General features: G+C 42.3%; 2 protein-coding genes across 7 annotated transcripts in view; one reads left to right on the top strand and one right to left on the bottom strand.

Annotated features, from left to right (window-relative positions):
* The window catches only part of LOC139536095 (lysine-specific demethylase 2B-like), a 52,933-nt gene extending 34,829 nt beyond the window's left edge, over positions 1–18,104 (bottom strand). For 3 of the 5 annotated variants that reach the window (XM_071336276.1, XM_071336259.1, XM_071336266.1), the window contains exons 1-9: positions 13,516–13,653; positions 12,779–12,923; positions 11,833–11,911; positions 11,636–11,682; positions 11,019–11,197; positions 10,820–10,926; positions 7,745–7,838; positions 7,170–7,323; positions 6,854–6,969 (exon numbers count right to left, since the gene is read on the bottom strand). In XM_071336276.1, coding sequence (XP_071192377.1) covers positions 6,854–6,969; positions 7,170–7,323; positions 7,745–7,838; positions 10,820–10,926; positions 11,019–11,197; positions 11,636–11,682; positions 11,833–11,911; positions 12,779–12,923; positions 13,516–13,548 — 954 coding nt within the window. In that variant the 5' untranslated portion in view covers positions 13,549–13,653. Of the gene's footprint in view, positions 1–6,853; positions 6,970–7,169; positions 7,324–7,744; positions 7,839–10,819; positions 10,927–11,018; positions 11,198–11,635; positions 11,683–11,832; positions 11,912–12,778; positions 12,924–13,515; positions 13,677–17,257 lie in introns of those variants that run through there. The other 2 variants (XM_071336286.1, XM_071336250.1) reach the window with 2 other exon arrangements.
* On the top strand, positions 14,627–16,679 carry LOC139536136 (calcium release-activated calcium channel protein 1-like). Of its 2 annotated transcripts, none has more exons than XM_071336367.1 (2): positions 14,627–14,757; positions 15,064–16,679. In XM_071336367.1, the coding sequence occupies exons 1-2, from the start codon at positions 14,644–14,646 to the stop codon at positions 15,622–15,624; spliced, it is 675 nt and encodes a 224-aa protein (XP_071192468.1). In that variant the 5' UTR covers positions 14,627–14,643; the 3' UTR covers positions 15,625–16,679. The 2 variants fall into 2 exon arrangements, with proteins under 2 accessions (XP_071192468.1, XP_071192459.1); XM_071336358.1 differs by having other exon boundaries at positions 14,644–14,800; positions 15,068–16,679.
* Positions 18,105–24,552: the final 6,448 nt, after the last annotated feature.

Consider the following 24,552-nt stretch of genomic DNA (forward strand, 5'->3'; position numbering starts at 1 on the left):
ACATGAGGATCGCCACAGGAAAGGAAGACCCAGAATTACTTCTGCTGCAAAGGTAAGTTAATCAGAGTTACAAGCCTCAGAAATTGCAGCCCAAATAAATGCTTCACAGAGTTCAAGTAACAGACACACCTCAACATCAACTGTTCAGAGGAAACTGTGTAAATCAGGCCTTCATGGTCGAATTGCTGCAAAGAAACCACTACTAAAGGACACCAATAAGAAGAAGAGACTTGCTTGAGCCAAGAAACACGAGCAATGGACATTAGACTAGTGGAAATCTGTCCTTTGATCTGTCCAAATGTGAGATTTTTGGTTTCAACCGTCGTGTCTTCGTAAGATGCAGAGTAGGTGAACGGATGATCTCCGCATGTGTGGTTCCCATCGTGAGGAGGAGGTGGTGGTGGTGGTGTGATGGTGTGTTTTGCTGGTGACACGGTCAGTGATTTATTTAGAATTCAAGGCACACTTAACCTGCATGGCTACCACAGCATGTCCAAACTTTTGACTGCTACTATATAATACAAAAGTATGTGGAAACACTTTCAAATTTGTAGAGTCGGCTATTTCAGCCACACCCATTGGTGACAGGGGTATAAAAAAAATTTTTTTTTTAAAGCACACAGCCATGCAATCTCCATAGACAAACATTGGCAGTAGAATGGCCTTACTGAAGAGCTCAGTGACTTTCAACGTGGCACCGTCATAGGATGCCACCTTTTCAAAAAAGTCAGTTTGTCCAATTTCTGCCCTGGTCAACTGTAAGTACTGTTATTGTGAAGTGGAAATGTCTAGGAGCAACAACAGCTCAGCTGCAAAGTGGTAGGCCACACAAGCTCACAACAGGACCACAGAGTGCTGAAGCACGTAAAAATCGTCTGTCCTCGGTTGAAACACTCCGTATTCCAAACTGCCTCTGGAAGTACCGTCTGCACAAGAACTATTCGTCGGGAGCTTCATGAAATGGGTTACCAATGCAGAGCAGCCGCACACAAGCCTAAGATCACCATGCGCAATGTCAAGCGCCAGCTGGAGTGGTGTCAAGCTCGCCACCATTGAACTCCGGAGCAGGTCAAACACGTTCTCTGGAGTGATGAAGCCTACCAGATGAGCTAAATTACTTCTATGCTTGCTTCGAGGCAAGCAACAGTGAAGCATGCATGAGAGCACCAGCTGTTCCGGACGACTGTGTGATCACGCTCGCCATAGCCGACGTGAGAAAGACCTTTAAACAGGTCACTATTCACAAGGCCAGACGGATTATCAGGACGTGTCCTCCGAGCATGCCCTGACCAACTGGCAAGTGTCTTCACTGACATTTTCAACCCGTCCCTGGCCGAATCCATAATACCTACATGTTTCAAGCAGACCACCATAGTCCCTGTGCCCTAGAACACCAAGGTAACCTGCCTAAATGACTACCGACCCATAGCACTCACATCTGTAGCCATGAAGTGCTTTGAAAGGCTGGTCATGGCTCACATTAACACCATCATCCCAGAAACCATAGACCCACTCCAACTTGCATACCACCCCAACAGATCCACAGATGACACAATCTCTATTGCACTCCACACTGCCCTTTCCCACCTGGACAAAAGGAACACCTACGTGAGAATGCTGTTAATTGACTACAGCTCAGCATTCAACACCATAGTGCCCTCAAAGCTCATCCCTAAGTTAAGGACCCTGGGACTAAACACCCCCCTCTGCAACTGGATCCTGGACTTCTTGACAGGACTGCACGGCCAAGCACGACTCCAATACCATCATTAAGTTTGCCGACGACCCAACGGTGGTAGGCCTGATCACCGGCAACAATGAGACAGCCTATAGCATATATGTCAGAGTCAAGGCCCGCGGGCCACATCCGGCCCGCGAGAAGGTTTTTTACGGCCCCTGGGATGATCTTGATTTATTATTAGAACCGGCCCGCAGACCGCAGCAAGCCGGCAGCCCGCAGATCTTTTACACGCACCAATACTACATTTCCCACAATGCAACGGTGACGCACCGAGCAGTAGGCTGCTGTGTAAATGAGATGGAGCTGCCTTGGGAAAAACTCGTGGGTTTGACAACCGACGGAGCACCTGCGATGTGTGGACACAGGAGCGGACTGGTGGCGAAGATACGGGAAAAGATGCAAGAGGAAAACGCGACAGGTGAGCTGACAGCTTATCATTGTATCATACACCAGGAAGCGTTGTGCGGTAAAGCCTTGAAAATGGAGCATGTAATGAGCATCATCACGCGCACAGTTAACTTTATCAGAGCCAAAGGTTTGAATCACCGCCAGTTCAAGGCATTTCTGACGGAGTTAGAAACGGAGCATGGTGATTTGCCTTATCACACAGAGGTGCGATGGCTAAGCCAGGGAAAGGTGCTTCAAAGATGTTTCGAGCTTCGTGAGGAGATTTGTCTGTTCTTGGACAGCAAAGGGAAAGACACAACACAACTCCGAGACGAAATGTTTCTGTGTGAAATGGCTTTTCTGTGTGACATTACGAGTCATCTGAATGCAATGAACTTGCAGCTGCAGGGTCGGGATCATGTCATCTCTGATATGTACAGTACAGTGAAGGCATTTAAAACCAAACTGACTCTGTGGGAGACGCAGATGCGGAAAGAAAATTTGAGCCACTTTCCCAGCTGCCAGACCATGAAAGAGAAGCTCTCTACCAGTGCGTTCCCGAGCGCACAGTTGGCTGATAAAATAGGTATGCTTGCCGCTGACTTTCGACGCCGATTTGCTGACTTTGAAGCACAAAAAAGCAGGTTGGAACTGCTCGGTAACCCATTTGCTGTTGACGTGGAAAGCTCACCACCAAACCTCCAAATGGAGTTGATTGACCTCCAATGCAATGATGCACTGAGGGCAAAATATGCGGCAGTGGGTGCTGCGGAGTTCGCCCGTTTCCTCCCCGACACAATGCCCCAGCTGCGCATCCAGGCTGCTCAAACGTTGTCTATGTTTGGCAGCACATACCTGTGTGAACAACTGTTTTCTTTGATGAACCTGAACAAAACATCACACAGAAGTCGACTTACTGCTGAACACCTCCACTCAATTCTGAGGATTTCCTCAGCTCAGAGCCTTACCCCGAACATTGATGAACTTGTGGAAAAGATGGGACACCACCAAGTATCACCCTCAACCTCAAACAAGTGAACATTACTGTGCAATCACATATTTAGAGTTTTTACTCAGTTCAAGTTTAAAAGTTAAAGTTTAATATTTGTTTTCACTGCATGTTACTTCTCCTTAAACAAAGTGTTGTTTTTGATTAATAGATTTTTGCACTTTATTTTATTGTATTTCAATCCAATTATATTTTAAAAATATTTCAGTTGAGTGGATGATAGAAAATTGCTATTATTGTTTTTTTCTTTGAAGTAAATTTAGCCCACTTTTGCTAAAATAGAAAATATAGGCTACTGATGGTGCCTTGAATACCGGTTTCTTTCATTTAATGTTCATGTTATGGGGATTTTTATATAAAGGAAATTTGTCTTTTGTGTCTGTTGAAAATTAAAGATTACTGACAGAGCCATAAGAAAATATTGCTTTATTTATCTGATCATATTGGAATATATTTGTTAGGTTTTCAGTAGGTTCAATTAGGTTCACTAGACTATATGCGTCATTTAAAAATTTTTCAATGAACATTCGAACAGTCCGGCCCTCGGCTTGTAGCTAAATTTTTTATTTGGCCCTCCGTCCATTTGACTTTGACACCCCTGGCCTATAGGGAGGTCAGAGAACTGACAGTGTGGTGCCAGGACAACAACCTTTCCCTCAACGTGATCAAGACAAAGGAGATGATCGTGGGCTACAGGAAAAGGTGGGCCAAGGACGCTCCCATTCTCGTCGATGGGGCTGTAGTGGAGCAGGTTGAGAGGTTAAAGTTCATTGGTGACCACATCACCAACAAACTATCATGGTCTAAACACACCAAGACAGTCGTGAAGAGGGCACAACAAAACCTATTCCCCCTCAGGAGACTGAAAAGATTTGGCATGGGTCCTCAGATCCTCAAAAGGTTCTACAGCTGCACCATCGAGAGCATCCTGACTGGTTGCATCACTGCCTGGTATGGCAACTGCCTGGTATGGCAACTGCTCGGCCACCGACCTCAAGGCACTACAGAGGGTAGTGTGTACGGCACATTACATCACTGGGGCCAAGCTTCCTGCCATCCAGGACCTCTATACCAGGTGGTGTCAGAGGAAGGCCCTAGTCATAGATTGTTCTCTCTGCTACCGCACGGCAAGCAGTACCGGAGTGCCAAGTCTAGGTCCAAAAGGCTTCTTAACAGCTTCTACCCCCAGGCCGTAAGACTGATGAACATCTAATCAAATGGCTACCCGGACTATTTGCACTGACCCCACCCCTTTCTTTCTTTTTTTGATGCTGCTGCTACTACTCGCTGTTTATTATCTATACATCTTCACTTTACCTCTACCTACACGTACATATTACCTCAACTAATCTGTACCCCCACACATTGACTCAGTACCGGTACCCCCTGTATATAGCCTCGTTATTGTTATTTTATTGTTGCTCTTATTTTTTACTTTAGTTTATTTAGTAAATATTTTTCTAAAACTGCATTGTTGGTTAAGGGCTTGTAATGGTTTCACCATCTGGCAGTCCGACAGACGAATCTGGGTTTGGTGGATGCCAGGAGAACGCTACCTGCCCTAATGCATAGTGCCAACTGTAAAGTTTGGTGGAGGAGGAATAATGGTCTGTGGCGGTTTTTCATGGTTCGGGCTAGGCCCCTTAGTTCCAGTGAAGAGAAATCTTAACACTACAGCATACAATGACATTCTAGTCGATTCTGTGCTTCCAACTTGGTGGAAGGCCCTTTCCTGTTTCAGAATGACAATTCCCCAGTGCACAAAGCGAGGTCCATAAAGAAATGGTTTGTCGAGATCAGTGTGTAAGAACTTAACTGGCCTACACAGAGCCCTGATCTCAACCCCATAAAACACCTTTGTGATGAATTGGAAAGCCTACTACGAGCCAGGCCTAATCGCCCAACATCAGCTTCCGACCTCACTAATGCTTGTGGCTGAATGGAAGCAGTTCCCCACAGTTCCCCACCCCACAGACTACCTCCATATTGATGCCATGATTTTGGAATGAGATGTTCGACAAGCAGGTGTCCACATACTTTGATCATGTCGTGTAAGAAACTAGATGAACAATTCAACTGCATTTGATAGAGACAACGGTTAAGTTAAACACACACTGGCAAACCAGAGGCCCTGTTCAAGGCCAAGCTCTTCCATTCATTCCCATCTCTCCAGGGAGAGCTTGCCCTCTCAGACACAGCAGCATGATCTGATTCCCACTCTCCTCTTAGAAACACAGCTATATTTATCTCGCTGAGATGATTTCATACAGATCAACACTTTTCAGTGATAATCCTTTCTTTCTCCAGCTCCATTTCTGTGTTGAGGTGTAAAAATAGAGTGAACGCAATGTGCCAAGCCCTGGAGAGCATATGAAACGGTCTCTGTTTCTCTCATGCCTCTTTTCCAGCAGAAACAAAAATAGTACTGTACTTTCAGCAAAGCTGACTCTTCCAACCAGCTATCCATCATAACTGAGAAAGCTACATTTAGCCAAGTATCCATATAAACCTCAAAGCCTGCAGGACAAGCATCCATATCATTACAGCAACTACTCCGATCTTATTATTGGAAAGAATACCGGAATAAAAAGAGTGAAATATTTCTAGACATTCCTCTAATTAGGTTATTACAATACAAACACATGCATACACACAAAAGCAATAGGCTCATATACACTTTATTTCATCAACATAAGAAGCCCCAGGGAGTTTATGTGAAAAGGAGAGAAACACTCTTTCCTTTAAGTATTTCAGTCTCAGGCTGCCAGTATTTAATCTCAGTTAACCCAGAATTTAAATCTTGCGTAATTTGATCAGCTGCGTGGGTCCATACGGTTCGGTTGGCGAAATCTCCACCCTAGCAAAAAGAAACTCTCAGCCAAAACCCCCTCCCCTCCACTAATTAAACCTGTGTTGATCACCCCTGGAGTTTAAAATTGCTTAAGCACCGCCTTTGTCCAATTATACTTCCAAATAATCAGTGTCAGATTCGTCGGTTTACGCGCAGGATCTCTTCACGAGAGATTAAGCCAATATGACACAACAAGCTCCATGATTAATTTCTGCCCTTTTAGAGCTGTATTCTGATTTTACATGAACCGCTGTCACAGACTATTTCCACATGAATATGGATGGATTTTCTTCCAGGCACAGACCTCATCCGCGCCATCATGAGCACATCAGTCTGTTTCTCAATTGGATGGTAATGCAAATGACAGAATTTTCAGCACCTGGGCCTTTGTGTCACATTCCTGCCTTGTTTCAATCCCTAGCTTCCCAACTTCTTCTTTCATATACATTTCGGATTTCACCTATCCAGTTCAGATTTGTAAAAAAACAGAGGTAGGGGCTGAGGAAGGGACTATTCAGTTCTCATACTCAGACATAGCAAACTAAGTGACCTAGACTTGTTTGTATGAGGTGAGGCTTTTTCCCCATCAATCTTCATTGTAGAGAGACAGTTTAGTTTCACTAATGTGGTCCCGTGTGGCTCAGTTGGTAGAGCATGGCGCTTGCAACGCCAGGGTTGTGGGTTCATTCCCCACGGGGGGACCAGGATGAATATGTATGAACTTTCCAATTTGTAAGTCGCTCTGGATAAGAGCGTCTGCTAAATGACTTAAATGTAAATGTAAATGTCTAATGGTTTCACTAATGGAGCAGGTCAAAGGTGGAGTGAAGCGTCAGTACTGGAACACCTGTATGAGACAGCCTACCTTAGTCCTGTTCTCTATCTCATAGATTGAGAGTTGCATGGGAATGTTAAAGCTGTGCAGAATGTTGCCACCGAACACCAGTGTGTCCTCGGGGGTGTAGACTGCATGAATCCAGCCTGAAACGGGACAGCCAGCCAAACATCATGAGAACCAGCTGACCCACTCAAAACATGCTCAGGCAGACAGACATGGTATGCCCAAACATGTTCTCAAACACATGCCTGAATAAAGCAGTGCATGTACTGTATGGTTTGTTACAATGATATTAATGATATTATGATAGGAATAGATCAAAACAAAATGCTAGGCAGCTCACCGGAGGGGATGAAGAAGGTGTAGCCCTGTTTTAGCTCAACTCTCTGGCAGCCATCTGCACGATCTCCCAGGAAGACGTCACTCTGCTTGCCTGACAGAACCCAGTCCTCATACAGGGCAAGGTTATGAGGTGTCGGAGGCACCAGCCAGAACACCTGAGCACAGGACAGGGAGATAAAAGTTGGGGATGTGGCTTTGGTTGTCATCTAAAAACAAGGGCGATATATTTCTCAAGGTTACAGCTTATATTAGAGAAGTCAGCACATTTCGGAGATTTGCTCATCCTTTCACATAATGTTCTTCCCCCTCGCTTCCTCTTCATGCCCTAGCTTGACCTTTGCAAGTTTGTATAATGTGATCCGTCAAAGGTGTGCATACGGACACCCTAGCAACAATCCTCTGATGTCTGCTGACTCTGCAGCAATCGCTGAGACAAACAGGGAACGGGTTCACTTGTAGCGCCTCTACAGAAATAGGATACATGTACAGTACCAGGATTGGGGGACGGTATACGAGAGAGCCTCAGGATGCACTATTTTGCCACATACAATCTGGAAAACAAACATGACAACTTACCTTTCCTCCCTTGAAAACGTGATACCACACAGACGTGCCCCCGAAATCAATGTGGAAGTCAGTATAGCAGCCCTTCACGCTCATCAAACAGTACCTACAGAGGGACATGAGAGGGGTGAATGATGACCCACTGGATCTGAATAGTTATGACGCACCTAGGGGAGCATATTTTCTTTGTTTGACAGCCTAGACGTTAAGAGCGTTGGGCCAGTAACCAAAAGGTCCCTGGCTGGAATCACTGAGCCGACTAGGTGAAAAATATGTTGATGTGCCCTTGAGCAAGGCACTTAACCCTAATTGCTCCTGTAAGTCGCTCTGGATAAGAGCATCTGCTAAATGACTAAAATGTAACTAAGAAGACTATGGGTTAGGGGCTGAGCTGAATGAACATCAGAAACCGAAAGGGGGGAAATAAAAGATGTGCAGTACAGCCACCAAGTATAGTCACCAATTATTTCAAAAAAGTGTGTTAGAAATGTTAAGCGAGCTCATTTTTTGTTAATTGTTCTTACCCCAGAAACTATACAGTAATTGTACCATTTCAACATTCCAGCTGTGCAATGTACAACTGAATTTGAAAGCTATTTGGATGAAAATGTCTTTGTGATTAATTTCTAAGTGATTAATTTCTAAGAAACAAGCAGCTCAACCACAATATCTGTTTGAAATCCGCTACGCTCTACTGTACTACAACTGCCAGTACCCTATTCCAACAAACACCAACAACAACAAAAAATCAGTAACCACAAATAAGCTAAGAGAATCACTCACAACAGCCTCTCCTCTGGAAGTTAATTGTGGAATGATTAGGGCTCCGTGGGACATAAATCATTCAGTAAGATAAGAATGAGAACAGGTCTATTAATAGAATGGGACCCGACCACTGACTCCAGTAGCCTCATATAAACCAGAATGATTACCGCTGCGCTATAGTAAAACTATGTAAGCTCGCGAAATCAGGCGGCTTGCGAGGCTATGACTCCAGGGCTTCAGTGGAGAAAATGGAACACTATCATTTACGACCGGGACGATACCAATATCGCAATATTTTTTCCATTACAAAACTGAAAACACGAAGCAGACAAAACTATTTGGTCCTTTAAAAACCATCTGTATGTAACTTAATGTGCTACAGCTTGGAAAATAAATGAATGTGACTGAATGACCAAATTTTTATTTTTTTCTCCCAACATTAGTGCTGTTTTCCTAAAGTTGTTAAATACACTTCGTGTTTTGTTTCCTTGCCACGATACTAATGAGTATCACGATACTGGTATCATCCCGGCCATACTATCATTACATGGCACATTATTGTTAGAGCCACAGCCATGATTTTTGTTAGGTGGTTTGATTTGTATGTAGGTTACTGTAAAATGGTGCATCTGTTCTCCTGGTATCATTTTGCAGCCAGCACAGTTAGTCTACGCTCAAGGTTTATCAGATTGAAATCAGCTAATAACAAGTGCATACCACACAGAGTGTGTGATAGATTTTTTTTAAAGGCCAAATAAAAAGTTTGGGACGAGACGATACCAGTATCACAGCCCTAATGTTGGAAACAAACATCATTATGTTGTCCTCCAGAGTCAAAAAAATAATAATTCCAAGCTATAGCACACAATATTTTAGAGTTTTGGTCTGCTTCATGTTTCCATTTTTGTCTGAAAAAATGGTGATACTGGTATCATCACAGCCCTAGTAAAAAGGCTGTGATACTTCTACTGTGGATATGGTAGGGTAGAAATTCCACTCTTCAAGCCATGGGACATCCAAAATTAGTGATGAATAAACCATATATTAATTATATACCTGGCACTGATCAACATAAACCCTGGCTCATTTTGTCCATACATATCATTTGATTTGGTCTAGTTACATAAGTCTATGGCTAAGTTATAGTTCTCCAGCCCCGGCTGACTCTTACTGTATGAGGCCAGTCAGACAGATACAGGCTTGTCATCCATCCCACAGCAGTGTATCTGCACCTTCCCACAGAGACACCGGAGGAGAGGGTTCACATGGGCTGGAGACCGGAGTATGACCTTGACTGAGGTAATGGTGGAAACTGCCAGTGTAAGCACATTATAAATGCTCCCACTCAGAGGGAGAAGGTCACCTCATCCATATAGACACATATCACCGACACTCAACAGAACATGTTGAGACGCATAATACTGTATGGCTTACAGACTTCACTGAGGGCCCATCTGCTGAACCTGTGAGACACTCACATAATCACACACACAGATCCCCAGCCTATTGTACAGCAGTTTGCAGCTCTCCTCTGGACAGAGAGTGAGCAGACCCTGGGCTATTGAAGCCCAACATCCCACTACAAAACACCACTCACGATCAATCACACCAGCCCTTGAGCGTCTCCATTAAAGACAGTGTAAATAAATCAAATGACATGATAGAGTACTCCCGACATCTCTCGATCTGAACAGCTTTTCCCAATAAAAGACAGACGTACCCGATAGCTATTCCTCTCTCTGACCCAGTTCGCTCAGGACCACCCCCCACCCCACCCGCTAGTCACCGACCAGACAGGAGAGAACTGCTCCGGATTTTATTTCTGCCCTGCACCATTAAGTAAAAAATAGAGAGGAGTGAGAGTAGGAGAGAGAATATTAGAGTGAAAGAGAGCTAGAAAGAGAGAGGGGAAGAGTGAGGGCGAATGGGAGGGCACAATTGGCTCTTGAATTATGTCTATGTCATAATGCTGGTAGCTGATTGGCTGAAGAGGAGCCATGAAGTCACTTCGGCATCCTGTGAAGAACCGCCCTCTACCATGAAGGAGCCCTGCTGCCTAGCAACCATCAGAGGAAGTGAATGACAGCAGGGGGCTAAAAGAGAGAGGGCAAAGGGACTTTGGAAAAAGGAGGAGTAAGCTAATATTTCCTCCCAGCAAAGCAGCAATTTTCTCACAGCTTTTTAAAATAAACTTTGGCCTGTGCTTCAGCGTTTTCCTGTTATGTACAATCAACTGCATTTTTGTAACAGGTCCACACATCAAAAGAAACGTTGTCATTGCACACAATAACTAACTGAATTTCTAAAAGACAAATTACTTACTTCTGTACTTTGGGGTACTTCATCTCTGAGATGACATTAGTGGCTTCAGTTTGTCTTTGTTTCAGTTTAAGGGGCCACATGTTGTCCACCCAGTCCACTAGATCCACCTATAAGAGAGAGTTGACAGTTGGCATTCACTATCAAATTTGCCCTTGTTCATAATGGATAAATGAATCAAAAACTGCCGGTGCCATCTTACCACAGTGGGCCTCTTGACGAGGTTCTCCAGTTTGGTGTGACTGAACTCCAGGCTGATAACATTAAAGAGTTTGTCCCGCTCCTCCTCAGGCGTCTCATAGTAGCGGACAAACTGGGCCATGCTCATCTCAGAGCCTTTCTGAGTGCTCACGTCCATCACATCAACGGCACGACGGCTACCTGCAAACACAAACACAGCAGTCTTACCGTAAACCTGAACACTACCAGGTCACATGAGAGATCCTATTAGAGGTAATTAAGTAAAAAGCCTAAATAAAAAGTGGCATTTAACTGTAACTGATTTCAGTCTGACTTTCTGTAATATAGATGGATAGGCCTATGTGTGTTGTGTCTGCACTGGAAATTTCTGAAATGCATCTTGGTAAAGTGAGTCATCTAACCCTGCATTACAGGCTTTAAAAAAAGTTTCCATCAACACCCACACACTTTTTGACTTGACACCTTTTCCGGCAGCATGCTTTTCATTCATCAACAAATGCAGGGTATTGTTGAGTACAGTGTGGGCACTGCTGTCCAAACTAAATGATGAGTCTAAGAGAAGGATTTATGCAGTGAAAGGAATATGTACCATGCCTAATATTTAAAAGATAGACTTACCAACCAAACCCTTAATCTCACTGACGGTGAACTCCGGGTCTGGCATTCTGTATTTTTTCAAGAATAAAGTCAAGATAAGCATATTACCTTCAAACCATTCCACAAAACCTAATATTTAACCAAGGCAAACAAGAACATTTAATAGGCTAAATAGGACTTTATTGTTCACATGTCTTCATATTGTACTCATCTCTCACCTGAGCCCCAGTCCATCTTTGGCTTTGAAAATAAGAGGGGTCTGAAGTGCTTCTCTTTGAACATACTCATAAGTGAAATCTGAGAATAAAAAAAGTGTAGGTGTTCATTATAACTTCACTCTGCACATGGTACAGTAGAGTACAATTTGTGTGCGTCTCAATGTCTGCGTTTAGACAGGCAGCCCAATTCTGGTCTTTTTTTCTCTTCACTAATTGGTCTTTTGACCAATCAGATCAGCTCTGAAAAAGATCTGATGTGAAAAGATCTGTTGTGATTGGTCAAAAGACAAATTAGTGGAAAAAATATCAGAATTCAGCTGCCTGTCTAAACACTGCCATAGATGTGTGAGGACATCCTGCACAAAAACAAATTAACCAAATGTAACTTCTCCCCTAATGTGTGTGAATGCAATGGATGAAAAGGAAGAACATTTTAAAGGCCCAATGCAGACATTTTTTATCTCGATATCAAATCATTTCTCGGTAACAATTAAGTACCTTGCTGTGATTGTTTTCAATTAAAATGCAAAAAAAAGTAGCTACAGTAGCTTCTTAGCAAAGACCAATTTCTCAAGCAATCATTTTCCTAAGACTGTCTGGGAGTGGTCTGAGTGGGGAGGGGAAAATGGGAAAACTAGCTGTTATTGGCAGAGGTTTGGAATGCTCTTTCTTATTGGTGTATTAACTAATTTACCACTTGGTGATGTCACAAGGCACACCACAACTCCATCCTACCAAAACAGGCTGAAATTTCAGGCAGTCTTTTCAAACAGCTCTTACACTAAATGGGCAGTATCACAGTATTATTCCAACCTCAGTGTGGAAATATATGAAATACAAGAAAATTACATTTTTGACTGCACTGGCCTTTAAGCATGTCCACCAGTGAGGGGACAGTGCGTGTGGTAGGCTAAAATTACGAATTAAGCATTTTATTTTAAATTACCTTTGCCGTCCATCAATTGAACGAAATGTCTGTTATACGAATTACTAACAAGTTTCTCCTCCAGATTAAAACCCCTGACATTTGCAATTTCTTCAACGTCAGAGAAGTCCTCATTTTCGTCGTACATTGTCCGGCAGATGGAGCGCTAGTAGAGGAATGAAAATACAGGTTATAAAAGTATGAGTCAATATTTATCACGTCTTACCAATAATGTTCTTAAAGTACTAGAGTATATAATGAACATGCAAGTATAGCTTTGAATAAGGGCGGTCGTATCAAATTAGAAAAAGCAAAGGCCAGGCAGTACATTATCTTATGTAGGCTCGAGAGAGATAACAATAAAACAGTGGTGCACGTGGCTATGCTGTATTTGTGGTTGTAGGTGGGCCTTTAGCTGCAAACACCTTTACAGATGATTAAACAATGCTAGTTAATAACCTCACTCGTTATGTCCAAGACAAACATTAACATAACGTGCTAAGATGCACAATAACAACGGTAGGCAGAGTCTGAGTGGGATTGTGAATGACGTCTAGAATTTACCAAGTAAAATATAGCCTAAGTAACTACATAAAGCTGACGTTTGTCAAATTTTAACAACCTATGACATCTTCTGTTCTGAGGGTCAATGAAATTATGATAAGCTAGGCTACCACTGATATCTCAGCTAACCTAGCTAGCTAGTCCAGTTAAAAGCGAGGCTAGCTATGCTAGAATAGGGTAATAATGCTACACACCAGCTTGCGTCCAGAATCTGCACCAGCTTCCATGATCTGAGCCCTTGCCTAGTGTATCTGTTCAGCCCTTCATTTAAAAATGATAATAATCACATTTAAACTAATTATCACTGCGTTTCGACTCAACTAAGTGGTAACCATATTTGTTTTGTGCTGGATAACGTCACCGACAGAATCAAAACATTGTTGGACAACGTCATGCGTCACCTCCCACACTACTTATTCTTCACGTCAACTATGAAAATAGTTCTGAATGTATAACAAACAAATGCTATTACATTTATTTCGCCGACTATTTCGCGGTCTGTCATAGACCTGCAATTGCATACACAACAAAAGCTGCTTGGAGTCCGCATGCATGCTAGCTCTAGTTTAGATCCCTCAATATGGATATATTGCATGCATGTACGCTCTTGGGCACAATGGGCCGTGGGAACATTGTCTAAAATTATTCAATTGATTATTGCAAATTGTTAGTTAGTAGCTAGACATTTGTATCAACGTGTCATGCGAATGGCTAAATTATAATCATCCACTGTCGTTCAAATTATTATAAATAATTTGCAAGTATAACTGACACTGTTTGGTTCGCATTCTTCACCGGCATACGTTTCAGATAGCCAGGTTCTATTTTCCACGAGTGGCCCTGCATGACTGACTAATGACAGTAACCAAATTATTGTACGCACTATAAATATCGTTTCAGGGTAACTAGTTACCATGTGAAAGTTTAATGTATTTTTGTTTGTATGATCCAACTAACTTATTATACTTATTATGGATAGGCAGAATTGTGCGTAGTTTATTAAGCTTCGCCGCAGTGGCTTATGGGTGCAGCCAGCTCGAGCGAAACCGCAGGGTCTAGATGTTCGGTTCAGAGGCGCTGCAGAGGAAGTAGACGGTATGAAGTTTAAACAGCGTTATGCTTACAATACTTTGCCATTATTTAATGTCAACATAGCGCTAGCGAAAGTCGATTGAAAGTATCTGAACTGCTGCCAATTTCTACATCAATTTATTTGGACACCGAGGATGTTATCTCTGGCTAGCTAACGCCTATCGTTTTTATTAAACAGCCACATACGAATCAAACAACGCCTGTTCAGTCTATTCAATTTCAGCGGCACAATGAGTCTGAACGAGCATTCATTGCAAGCACTGTCTTGGAGGAAGCTTTACTTGAGTCGAGCAAAACTGAAGGCTTCCAGTCGAACGTCTGCTCTACTATCTGGGTTCGCTATGGTAAGGAATATACTCGCCCAAAGATGCATTGCAGCAAAGGCAAGTCTTTGATGTCCATAGTAGGATGACAGCTAGGCATAATCCAAAAGCAGAATCCTTGTGTATTCATCTCATGTTGTATAGATTCTTTGCACCCCCTAGTTTTGCATTGCAGTTTTTCTTCATTTGGGAAGATCATGTCTGGATGGAATTTTGACAGCACGTTTTTCCCCCTTTTATAGATCTCTAGTTCCAGACGTTCTGTCATGAATGCTAATTTTCTCTGATATACATTTCATACTGTTACTATCCCTTTCTCCTCTCTAGGTAGCAATGGTGGAGGTTCAGTTGGACACAACCTATCCTTACCCACCTGGTCTCCTCATTGCCTTCAGTGCCTGCACCACTGTGTTGGTGGCTGTTCACCTTTTTGCCCTGATGGTTAGTACCTGCATCCTGCCTAACATTGAGGCAGTCAGCAACGTTCACAACCTCAACTCCGTGAAGGAGTCTCCACATGAGAGAATGCACCACCACATCGAGCTGGCCTGGGCCTTCTCTACAGTCATTGGCACCCTGCTCTTCCTGGCTGAGGTTGTACTCCTCTGCTGGGTCAAATTTCTACCCATTAGGCCTAAGAACCACAATCCCAACAATGGGACCATATCTGCAGGTGTGGCTGCTGCCATCACCTCCACCTCCATCATGGTGCCTTTTGGCCTGATATTTATAGTATTTGCTGTACATTTCTACCGTTCCCTTGTCAGCCACAAGACAGACAGACAGTTCCAGGAGCTGGAGGAGCTATCCAACCTGACCAGGCTGCAGAATGAGCTGGACGGCAGAGGGGAGTCCCTCATGCAATCCCCCAGCTCTCAATTCCCTTAAAGACTGACCACTCTGACAAGATAGATATCTCTACCACGACAATACTTTTGCCATTAGTTTGACATTTCTATTAAAAACACTGCATCATTTATATGAAAGTGTTGTGCTATTCACTGTTTGAAATGTTCACATTTCTAGATTTTTTACTTGCATATAACTGTAAAACTATGCCACTTAACGCATGTACACATTTTCAACAGAAAAAAAACACTGTCTTAACTGGCACTTGGAGCGTTTGTATTGTGGACAGTTTTTTAAAATTCCATTTACCTTGCAGGTAATAATGCATGGGGCTGAAGAGGGCTCTCATTAACAATCTATTGTGACAAGGTGGCTTGCTTTATTGTTATGAGCACCACTGAAGGTCTTATTGTGTTTAAGACAACTCTGAACCTCGCAAGTTAAAATTTGCGTAGAGCTTCCTGGGAAACCCATTTCTCATCTTTCTACAACGAGTTTCCAAGCAGGAAATGTAAGTTCCGAGTTGTCTTGAATGTGGCATTACTTCTGTAAGAGGTGAATATGTTCCGTATTCAACCTAATGTTCTGATTTTTACTTTTTAGAGTTAATGTTTGATATTAAATGTAATCGGCCTGCTTAAGTTATTTGTAGTCCAAATGTTACTGCATAAACTCACAACAGTTTACTATTATGTAAACTATTTGTTATTCAATTAAAAAATTTGTACCATGGTTGTCTGAACAATGTTTTTGTGACATAAAGCTATTTTCACTGCTGCTTAAACAGTGAATACAGAAATGAACTGCACATATTTTCTCAACACAATTTGCTTTGTAAAAGGTGTTATGTTGCTTTAATTTCCTGTCAAACGTGCACCCTCTGACTTGTTTGCACACTAAGTTGGTAGGTCTTGGTAAATATAGAACATCCTTAAACCATGTAACCATTTGCTTTTTGTTTTGCTTCTAGGATACATTTTTTAATACCTCAAATTGCCATTGGGGAATGATAGACAGATGGTGCTGTGACCTCATTACAAGTCTGATCATGTTCAGTGGTCCTGTTTCAGAGAAGTAAAGTTACTAAGATCTTACTCATGATGTGCTCTCTTTATTTGTTAAATTATGGCATTTTACTACGTGTCCAGAGATCAACAGAGATGAAGCACTTTAGGGTGGTCCTCCTGTTGTCCTTCTGTGGTATGTCCTATTCACTGGTACGTTGACTGTGTTTCCATTAAAACTGATCTTACATCCAACAGATGTACCTTAAGCAGAGAAAAGTGGGACACCTCACCATACAGTGAATTGATCATCACCAGACCTGGGTTCAAATACATGTGTATTTTATGATTTTTTCTTTATTTTTCAAATAATGTGGCCTGAAGCAATTATTTTGGAAGTAATTTAAAAGTATTTTCAAATACCTGGGTTAAATGCATGGAAGTGTATTTGAGTATTTTCAAATAGCTGCCAATACTTTCCAAATACATTCCAATATTCAACTACTTGTCTTTTCAAATAAATATCAGAATACTTTGAAATGTATGTGAAAGTAATTGAGATATTTGAAATAGTATTTGAACCCTGGTCTGCTAGGGGGCTCAGCACCACACCTGCAACACCAAGTAAAAGACAAACTTTTAAATGCTTCAAAATACAAAGTATGTACCTTAGGAGTTGTGTATATTGTCGTTGTTGTTGCCTCTTCTCTTCCAAAGTCCGACACTGTTCCACATTTGGCCACTGCTTTGGCCACTGCGTCCACCCAGAAGCCCTCATAAAGCTGACCTTTGTCCAGGTAAAATAACTTCCAGTTGCTTTCATACCGTTTTTTTCCTTGATTCACTAATTTGTGTTGAAGCCAATCTCAAAACCTGACATACTGTTATAGTTTACACCCAAATCCATACAAATCCAAACTGAATTCATTCACTTTGTTTCACCAAATCAATTTTTTTATGAACGAATCGCTGTTTCCACAGTAGTAACAGACTTGTGTGCAATATTTCGTTATTTCAGTGTTTCATTGAATTACAGACAAATTGTCAAAGTTGTGGACAGCTCATCTACACTAATAAAGATGCATGCAAATGTAGGCTACAATTACTTAATCTACCTCACCTCTCCATTTACACACTGGAAATCAACTTTGTCTTGAACGCACCCGTGGTGACAGTCATGAGACTTCCATGTAAGGTAATATTCCTCTACCTAGACGAAACATGCCCTGTCCGTGATGTTTGTCTTCAGCCATTCTCCCTCAGATACAGTATAGTGGGAAAGGAAAAAAGTGTAGGTCCTATAGCTACATCCTTATTACCTGTTGAAAGATTATTTTTTTAAATGGAGAGAACCAGTCACGGCCCATGGGTCTAAATGGTGACGCAGTAAAAGAGAATTTATGCTTGATCCGAAAGGTGGTCGGAGGCGCGGTATGGATGGTGTGACGCCATTGCCGAGCCTTTTGAGACATACAGTTGCCAAATTGAGCTCTGTACCGCATCGCCATGCATAACGAAAATGTTTTAACAATGCAGAGGGCTCCGCATTGACATGATTGGTTGATGGTAAGTGGGGGCGGGAGGTCTAGTATAAACACAAACTCACTTCCTTGACAACTTCCTTCACAACAGCTCTGCACTGTTCCGTGAAGCGCAAGAAGTGTGAATGCCCTACAGAGGCCATATCACCCTAAATGCTGCACGGCCAATGCAGATGGAGGGTTAACCATGCAACGCCTTTAAACCTAGGCCTAATACCTCAAAATAAATGATGTGTGCAAAATTTAGGCTATGTCATGCAACAGTAGTACCATGCTTCTTGCTCTCCAACTAATCCCCTGTGTATTCATCTCCATAGACTGAATAAACAGCATTTTACATTATCAGCAAAAATATTGTAATCAGATTGGATACTTTTGAAAAATGTGATGATTACTTCAAGGATTACTTTTACATTCAGAAAGGATGTTTGCGAGAAAAAAAATCGGACACTTCTGTTTTCTCAATGACATTGAAATCAGCATTGAAAAAATTCGAACGTTTAAGTTTGTTCCACCTGAGCGAGTCTGACCACAAATCAGAGACCACTATGATGACACACCAAATTAGTTTGATCAATCGCGGGAAAAGAGCAAGAATAGGATTTTGTAGGCTACAGTCCAAGCTATGTCTTCCAATAGTGAGACTGCTGTCGTCATCCAAAGATTAACCAATTTGAATAAACGCTTGTAGGTAAGGATGACAGCAGTGGTGTAGTCTACGGTGATACGGTTATCACTTATTATTGATATCTACATAGCGCATTGATGTGAATCACACTGCTGCTCTCTCATTTAGCTATTTGCGCCTTACAGATTGTGGTTGTTGTGGATGGCTGTTCACAAATCTAAAATGTGTAGCTGAACCCATAATGGTTGAATTCAAGAAGTTTAAGCTGCCTATCAATCATTGTTTTTGAAACCTGTGGACAGCCAGTGAAAAATGCGCTCTTGTAACAGCTGCATAGTGCGGATCCAAGCCTATGGAATAAAAGTAGGGCTTTAATTGCTCAATCCAATTCATGCTGCTAAAATAAATCCATAGGCCTAATGGACATATGCTCAAACTCGCACACTTTTGATAGACTTAAAAGGGTCCATCTGTAGTTGCTACATCAATGTTTGGACTAAATTATATATCAATTGATTCTTGAAGAATATAACATATAAATGCTAACTTATAAAATAATATAACTTATAAACTGTCACACTCCATGAGAACCCAAAATATAAGCTTGGTTTTCTCCAATGTTTGTAAACATTGTACATGTAAACAAACACTGTATAGTATGGAACGCCGTTTGGGTCTTTGAGTGTCAAAAAAGATAATAACACTATTTGACGTGTCAAATAAGCATGTTGACCAATCAGGACCCGAATATGACTGCACGTCACATAATAATTTAACATTTCATTTTTGACTTAGTTATTACACATTGATTACACTATCACTCGTATTTCATATGTCACAACGATTCACCAATATGTATGCTATGATGCTGGTAAAGTTGTGTCTGGCGCCCGTGCCGCTGCTGCACGAGTGCAGACACACTTACCCAAGCTCTAGAGACAGTGCTGGTCGTAAAAAAAGCTAGCTAGCTGATGGATGCAAACAATGTTCTTCCCCAAAAACATAACAAAACGACAATCTGTTTCAGTAGCTATAGTTAGCTAGCTGACTATCTAGCTAAATGTCATCATCTAAAATACCCCTAATTTATAAAACGGATCTAATTTGATTAATGGTGGTCGGACACACCTATGTGAAGCTAACCACAATAAAGATTAGCCAAAACAGTGGAATTTGCTGTTTGCCTTCAACATAAAGGTCTCTCAATGAATGTCAAATGCAAACAATACAAATAGTGGAATCATGCCATACTGGAATAAATCATGCTAAACGAGGTTGAAATGTTCTCATATAAATTCAACAAAAGTTTAATTTGACAAAAATCTGTTGAAATCACACTGGATGTATTAGACTTTAGAATTGCATTGGGGGCATTCTTATTTCACTGTGCAGCCTCTATGGATTGTGGATCAATGATTTGGGTTATCAGTGACACCCAGAGAACATTAGCATCATAGCTCATTGCGAGACTGAAACAACTGTGAATTGAGCCACATTTATTGTCAACCTATGTGTATTGAACACTATTCCAGAAGAAAAACAATACTGTGTGGATGTTTTGGAGTCTGATAACTCTGAGGAGGATGTTAGGAAAAAATATATTGGGTATTGAGTAGACTGATAGCCCATTTCATTGATCCCCAATCCTTAGGTAAAGCTGTACAGTGCAATATGAATGTCAATACACACAATTTTGATTACTGTCTGGTATTATGGTCAAGTGCAGCAAAGAAAGAACTAGCAAAGCTGCTGCTGGCTCAAAACAGAACAGCAGGCTTTGCCCTTAACTGCGCATACAGAGCTAACATCAACATGCATGCCAGTCTATCCTGGTTGAGGGTTGACGATAGATTAACTGCTTCTCTTCTAGTTATGAGAAATATTACTGTAATAAAAATTCCAGAGTGTCTGCATAATCAAATAACATTCAGCTCAGACACCCATACATACCCCACAAGACATGCCATCAGGGGTCTATACACAGTCCTCAAGTCCAAAACAAATTCAAGGCCACACAGACACACTAACATACCATTTTGTTTTTGTTGTTGTATTGTTTGTATCTCATTGTATTTTAAATTTGTGTGACTATCCTTGTCTATCAGTGTTATGTTACTTGTCATGTTTTGTGTTTTTTTGTGGAACCCAGAAAGAATAGCTGCTGCTTTGGCAAACGCTAATTGGGATCCGAATAAAATGATACAAATAAACAATGAATAACAAGTTTAAAAAATAACATGACTATATACAGGGAGTACCAATACCGAGTCGATGTTCAGGGGTATGAGGTAATTGGAGGTAGTCATGTATTCCAATGGCACAGGAGATGGCTGCCGTTTTACGGTCTCTTAACCAATTGTGCTATTGTGTGTATTTTTCGCTTTATTTGTAACTTATTTTGTACATAATGTTTCTGCCACCAACTCTTATGACCGAAAAGATCTTCTAGATTTCAGGACACCGATTACTCATCTCGTACTGGAAGAAGATTTTTTCTTTAACAAGTCGGACACAAAGGATTTACTTCAGACCCCCGACAAGGCCCTCATCCCCGTCAATCGCAGGAGAAAGAGACAGAGATATCGGGGACGTAGGTCGGGTTGCCTTGTAAGGATCCGACGGCGAGTGGGTAATCAGCCTTTACCATCAGTCCTATTAGCCAACCTACAATCATTGGATAACAAAATAGATGAACTACGATCATGTATATCCTACCAACGGGACATTAAAAACTGTAATATCTTATGTTTCACCGAGTCTTGGCTGAACGACGACATGAATAACATACAGCTGGCTGAGTTTTCGGTGCATTGGCAAGATAGAACAGCTGCCTCCGGTAAGACAAGGAGTGGCAGTCTGTGTTTATTTGTAAACAGCTGGTGCACGAAAAATAATAGTAAAAGTCTCAACATTTTGCTCGCCTGAGGTAGAGTATCTCATGATAAGCTGTCGACCACAATATTTACCAAGAGAGTTTTCATCTATATTCTTTGTAGCTGTCTATTTACCACTACAAACCGATGCTTGCAGTAAGACCGCACTCAATGAGCTGTATATGGCCATAAGAAAACAGTTAAACGCTCATCCAGAGGCGGCGCTCCTAGTGGCCGGGGACTTTAATGCAGGGAAACTTAAATACGTTTTACCTAATTCCTACCAGCATGTTAAATGTGCAAGCAGAGGGGAAAAAACACTCTAAACCACCTTTACTCCAAACACAGAGACGCATACAAAGCTCTCCCTCGCCCTCCATTTGGCAAATCTCTCCATAATTCTATCCTCCTTGTTCCTGCTTACATGCAAAAACTAAAGCAGGAAACACCAGTGACTCGGTCAATAAAGAAGTGGTTAGATGACGCAGATGCTAAGCTAAGAAATCCCACTATGCCCTCCGACGAACCATCAAACAGGCAAAGCGTCAATACATGACTAAGATTGACTCGTACTCCACCGGCTCCGACACTCGTCGGATGTGGCAGGACTTGCAAACTATTACAAACTACAAAGCGAAGCACAGCCGCAAGCTGCCCAGTGACACGAGCCTACCAGACGAGCTACATTTTCTTCTATGCCCGTTTCGAGGCAAGCAACACTGAAGCATGCATGAGTGCATCAGCTGTTCCGGGTGACTGTGTGATTACGCTCTCCGAAGCCGATGTGAGTAAGACCTTTAAACAAGGTCAACATTCACAAGGCCGCAGGGCCAGACAGATTTCCAGGACGTGTACTCCGAGCATGCGCTGACCAACTGGCAAGTGTCTTCACTGACATTTTCAACCTGTCCCTGACTGAGTCTGTAATACCAACATGTTTCAAGTAGACCAGCATAGTCCCTCTGCCCAAGAACACTAAGGTAACCTGTCTAAATGACTACCGACCGACCCGTAGCACTCACGTCTGTAGCCATGAACTGCTTTGAAAGGCTGGTCATGGCTCACATCAACACCAATATCCAAGAAACCCTAGACCCACTCCAATTTGCATACCGCCCCAACAGATCCACAGATGATGCAATATCCATTGCACTCCACAATGCCCTTTCCCACCTGGACAAAAGGAACACTTATGTGTGAATGCTATTCATTGACTACGGCTCAGTGTTCAACACCATAGTGCCCTCAAACTCATCACTAAGCTAAGGACCCTGTGACTAAACACCTCCCTCTGCAGCTGGATCCTGGACTTCCTGACGGGCCACCCCCAGGTGGTAAGGGTAGGTAACAACACATCCGCCATGCTGATTTTCAACACGGGGGCCCCTCAGGGGTCGTGCTCAGTTCCCTCCTGTACTCCCTTTTCACTCATGACTGCATGGCCAGGCACGACTCCAACACCATCATTAAGTTTGCCAATGACACAACAGTGGTAGGCCTGATCACTGACAACAATGAGACAGCCTATAGGTAGGAGGTCAGAACACTGGCCGTGTGGTGCCAGGATAACAACCTCTCCCTCAACGTGATCAAGACAAAGGAGATGATTGTGGACTACAGGAAAAAGAGGGCCGAGCACGCCCCCATTCTCATCGATGGGGCTGTAGTGGAGCAGGTTAAGAAGTTCAAGTTCCTTGGTGTCCACATCACCAACAAACTATCATGGTCCAAACACACCAAGGCAGTCGTGAAGAGGGCACGACAAAGCCTATTCCCCCTCAGGAGACTGAAAAGATTTGGCATGGGTCCTCAGATCCTCAAAAAGTTCTACAGCTGCACCATCGAGAGCATCCTGACTGGTTGCATCACTGCCTGGTACGGCAACTGCTCGGCCTCCGACCGCAAGGCACTACAGAGGGTAGTGCGTACAGCCCAGTACATCACTGGGGCCAATCTTCCTGCCATCCAGGACCTCTATACCATGCAGTGTCAGAGGAAGGCCCTAAAAATTGTCAAAGACTCCAGCCACACTAGTCATAGACTGTTCTCTCTGCTACCACACGGCAAGCAGTACCAGAGCGCCAAGTCTAGGTCCAAAAGTCTTGTTAACAGCTTCTACCCCCAAGCCATAAGACTCCTGAACAGCTAATCAAATTGCTACCCAGAATATTTGGATGTACCCTTTTACGCTGCTGCTACTCTGTTTATTATCTATGCATAGTCACTTTAAATCTACCTACATGTACATATTACCTCGACTAACCTGTGTCCCCGCACACTGACTCTGTACCGGTACCCCCTGTATATAGCCTCGCTACTGTTATTTTACTGCTGCTCTTTAATTCGTTTTTATTTTGTATTTTTTACTTAACACTTATTTTTCTTAAAACTGCATTGTTGGTTAAGGGCTTGTAAGTAAGCATTTCACTGTTAGGTCTACACCTGTTGTATTTGGTGCATGTGACAAATAAGGACCTGTTTATATTACGCATTACTTTTACAGCTAAAAAAACATTTATTAACACAAGTTGTACCATGTATCCAAGTGAACAGCTCCTTTTAGTTTGTCTTTCAAAGCAAAGTCAAATTTGACATTAGGTCAAGATAGCTAGCTAGGTGGTAAAAATAGACATGAATCATGATGAGTGGCAACCACTGAGGTATAGATGGATTAGCTGACATCACAAAAACGATGCATAAGCTTAAATGGGGCAGAAGTCCGTGTGTTGTTGTGATTCTAGATGGCCAGATAGCTACCAACAATGACAAGAAACTGCCATGTGAGGAATCGTAAGCAAGTGACTAGTTTCAGCTAGTTTAATCTTATTCTTGATACCATGACTTGTTTTGAGGCGTTTTGACTGATTTCATGTTAATAGTAATATGGCAGAAATCCGCTAGCTAGCTTACCAACAACAGTA

This window comes from Salvelinus alpinus, chromosome 1 (genome assembly GCF_045679555.1).
Source record: "Salvelinus alpinus chromosome 1, SLU_Salpinus.1, whole genome shotgun sequence".
NCBI classification, from domain to species: Eukaryota; Metazoa; Chordata; class Actinopteri; order Salmoniformes; family Salmonidae; genus Salvelinus; species Salvelinus alpinus.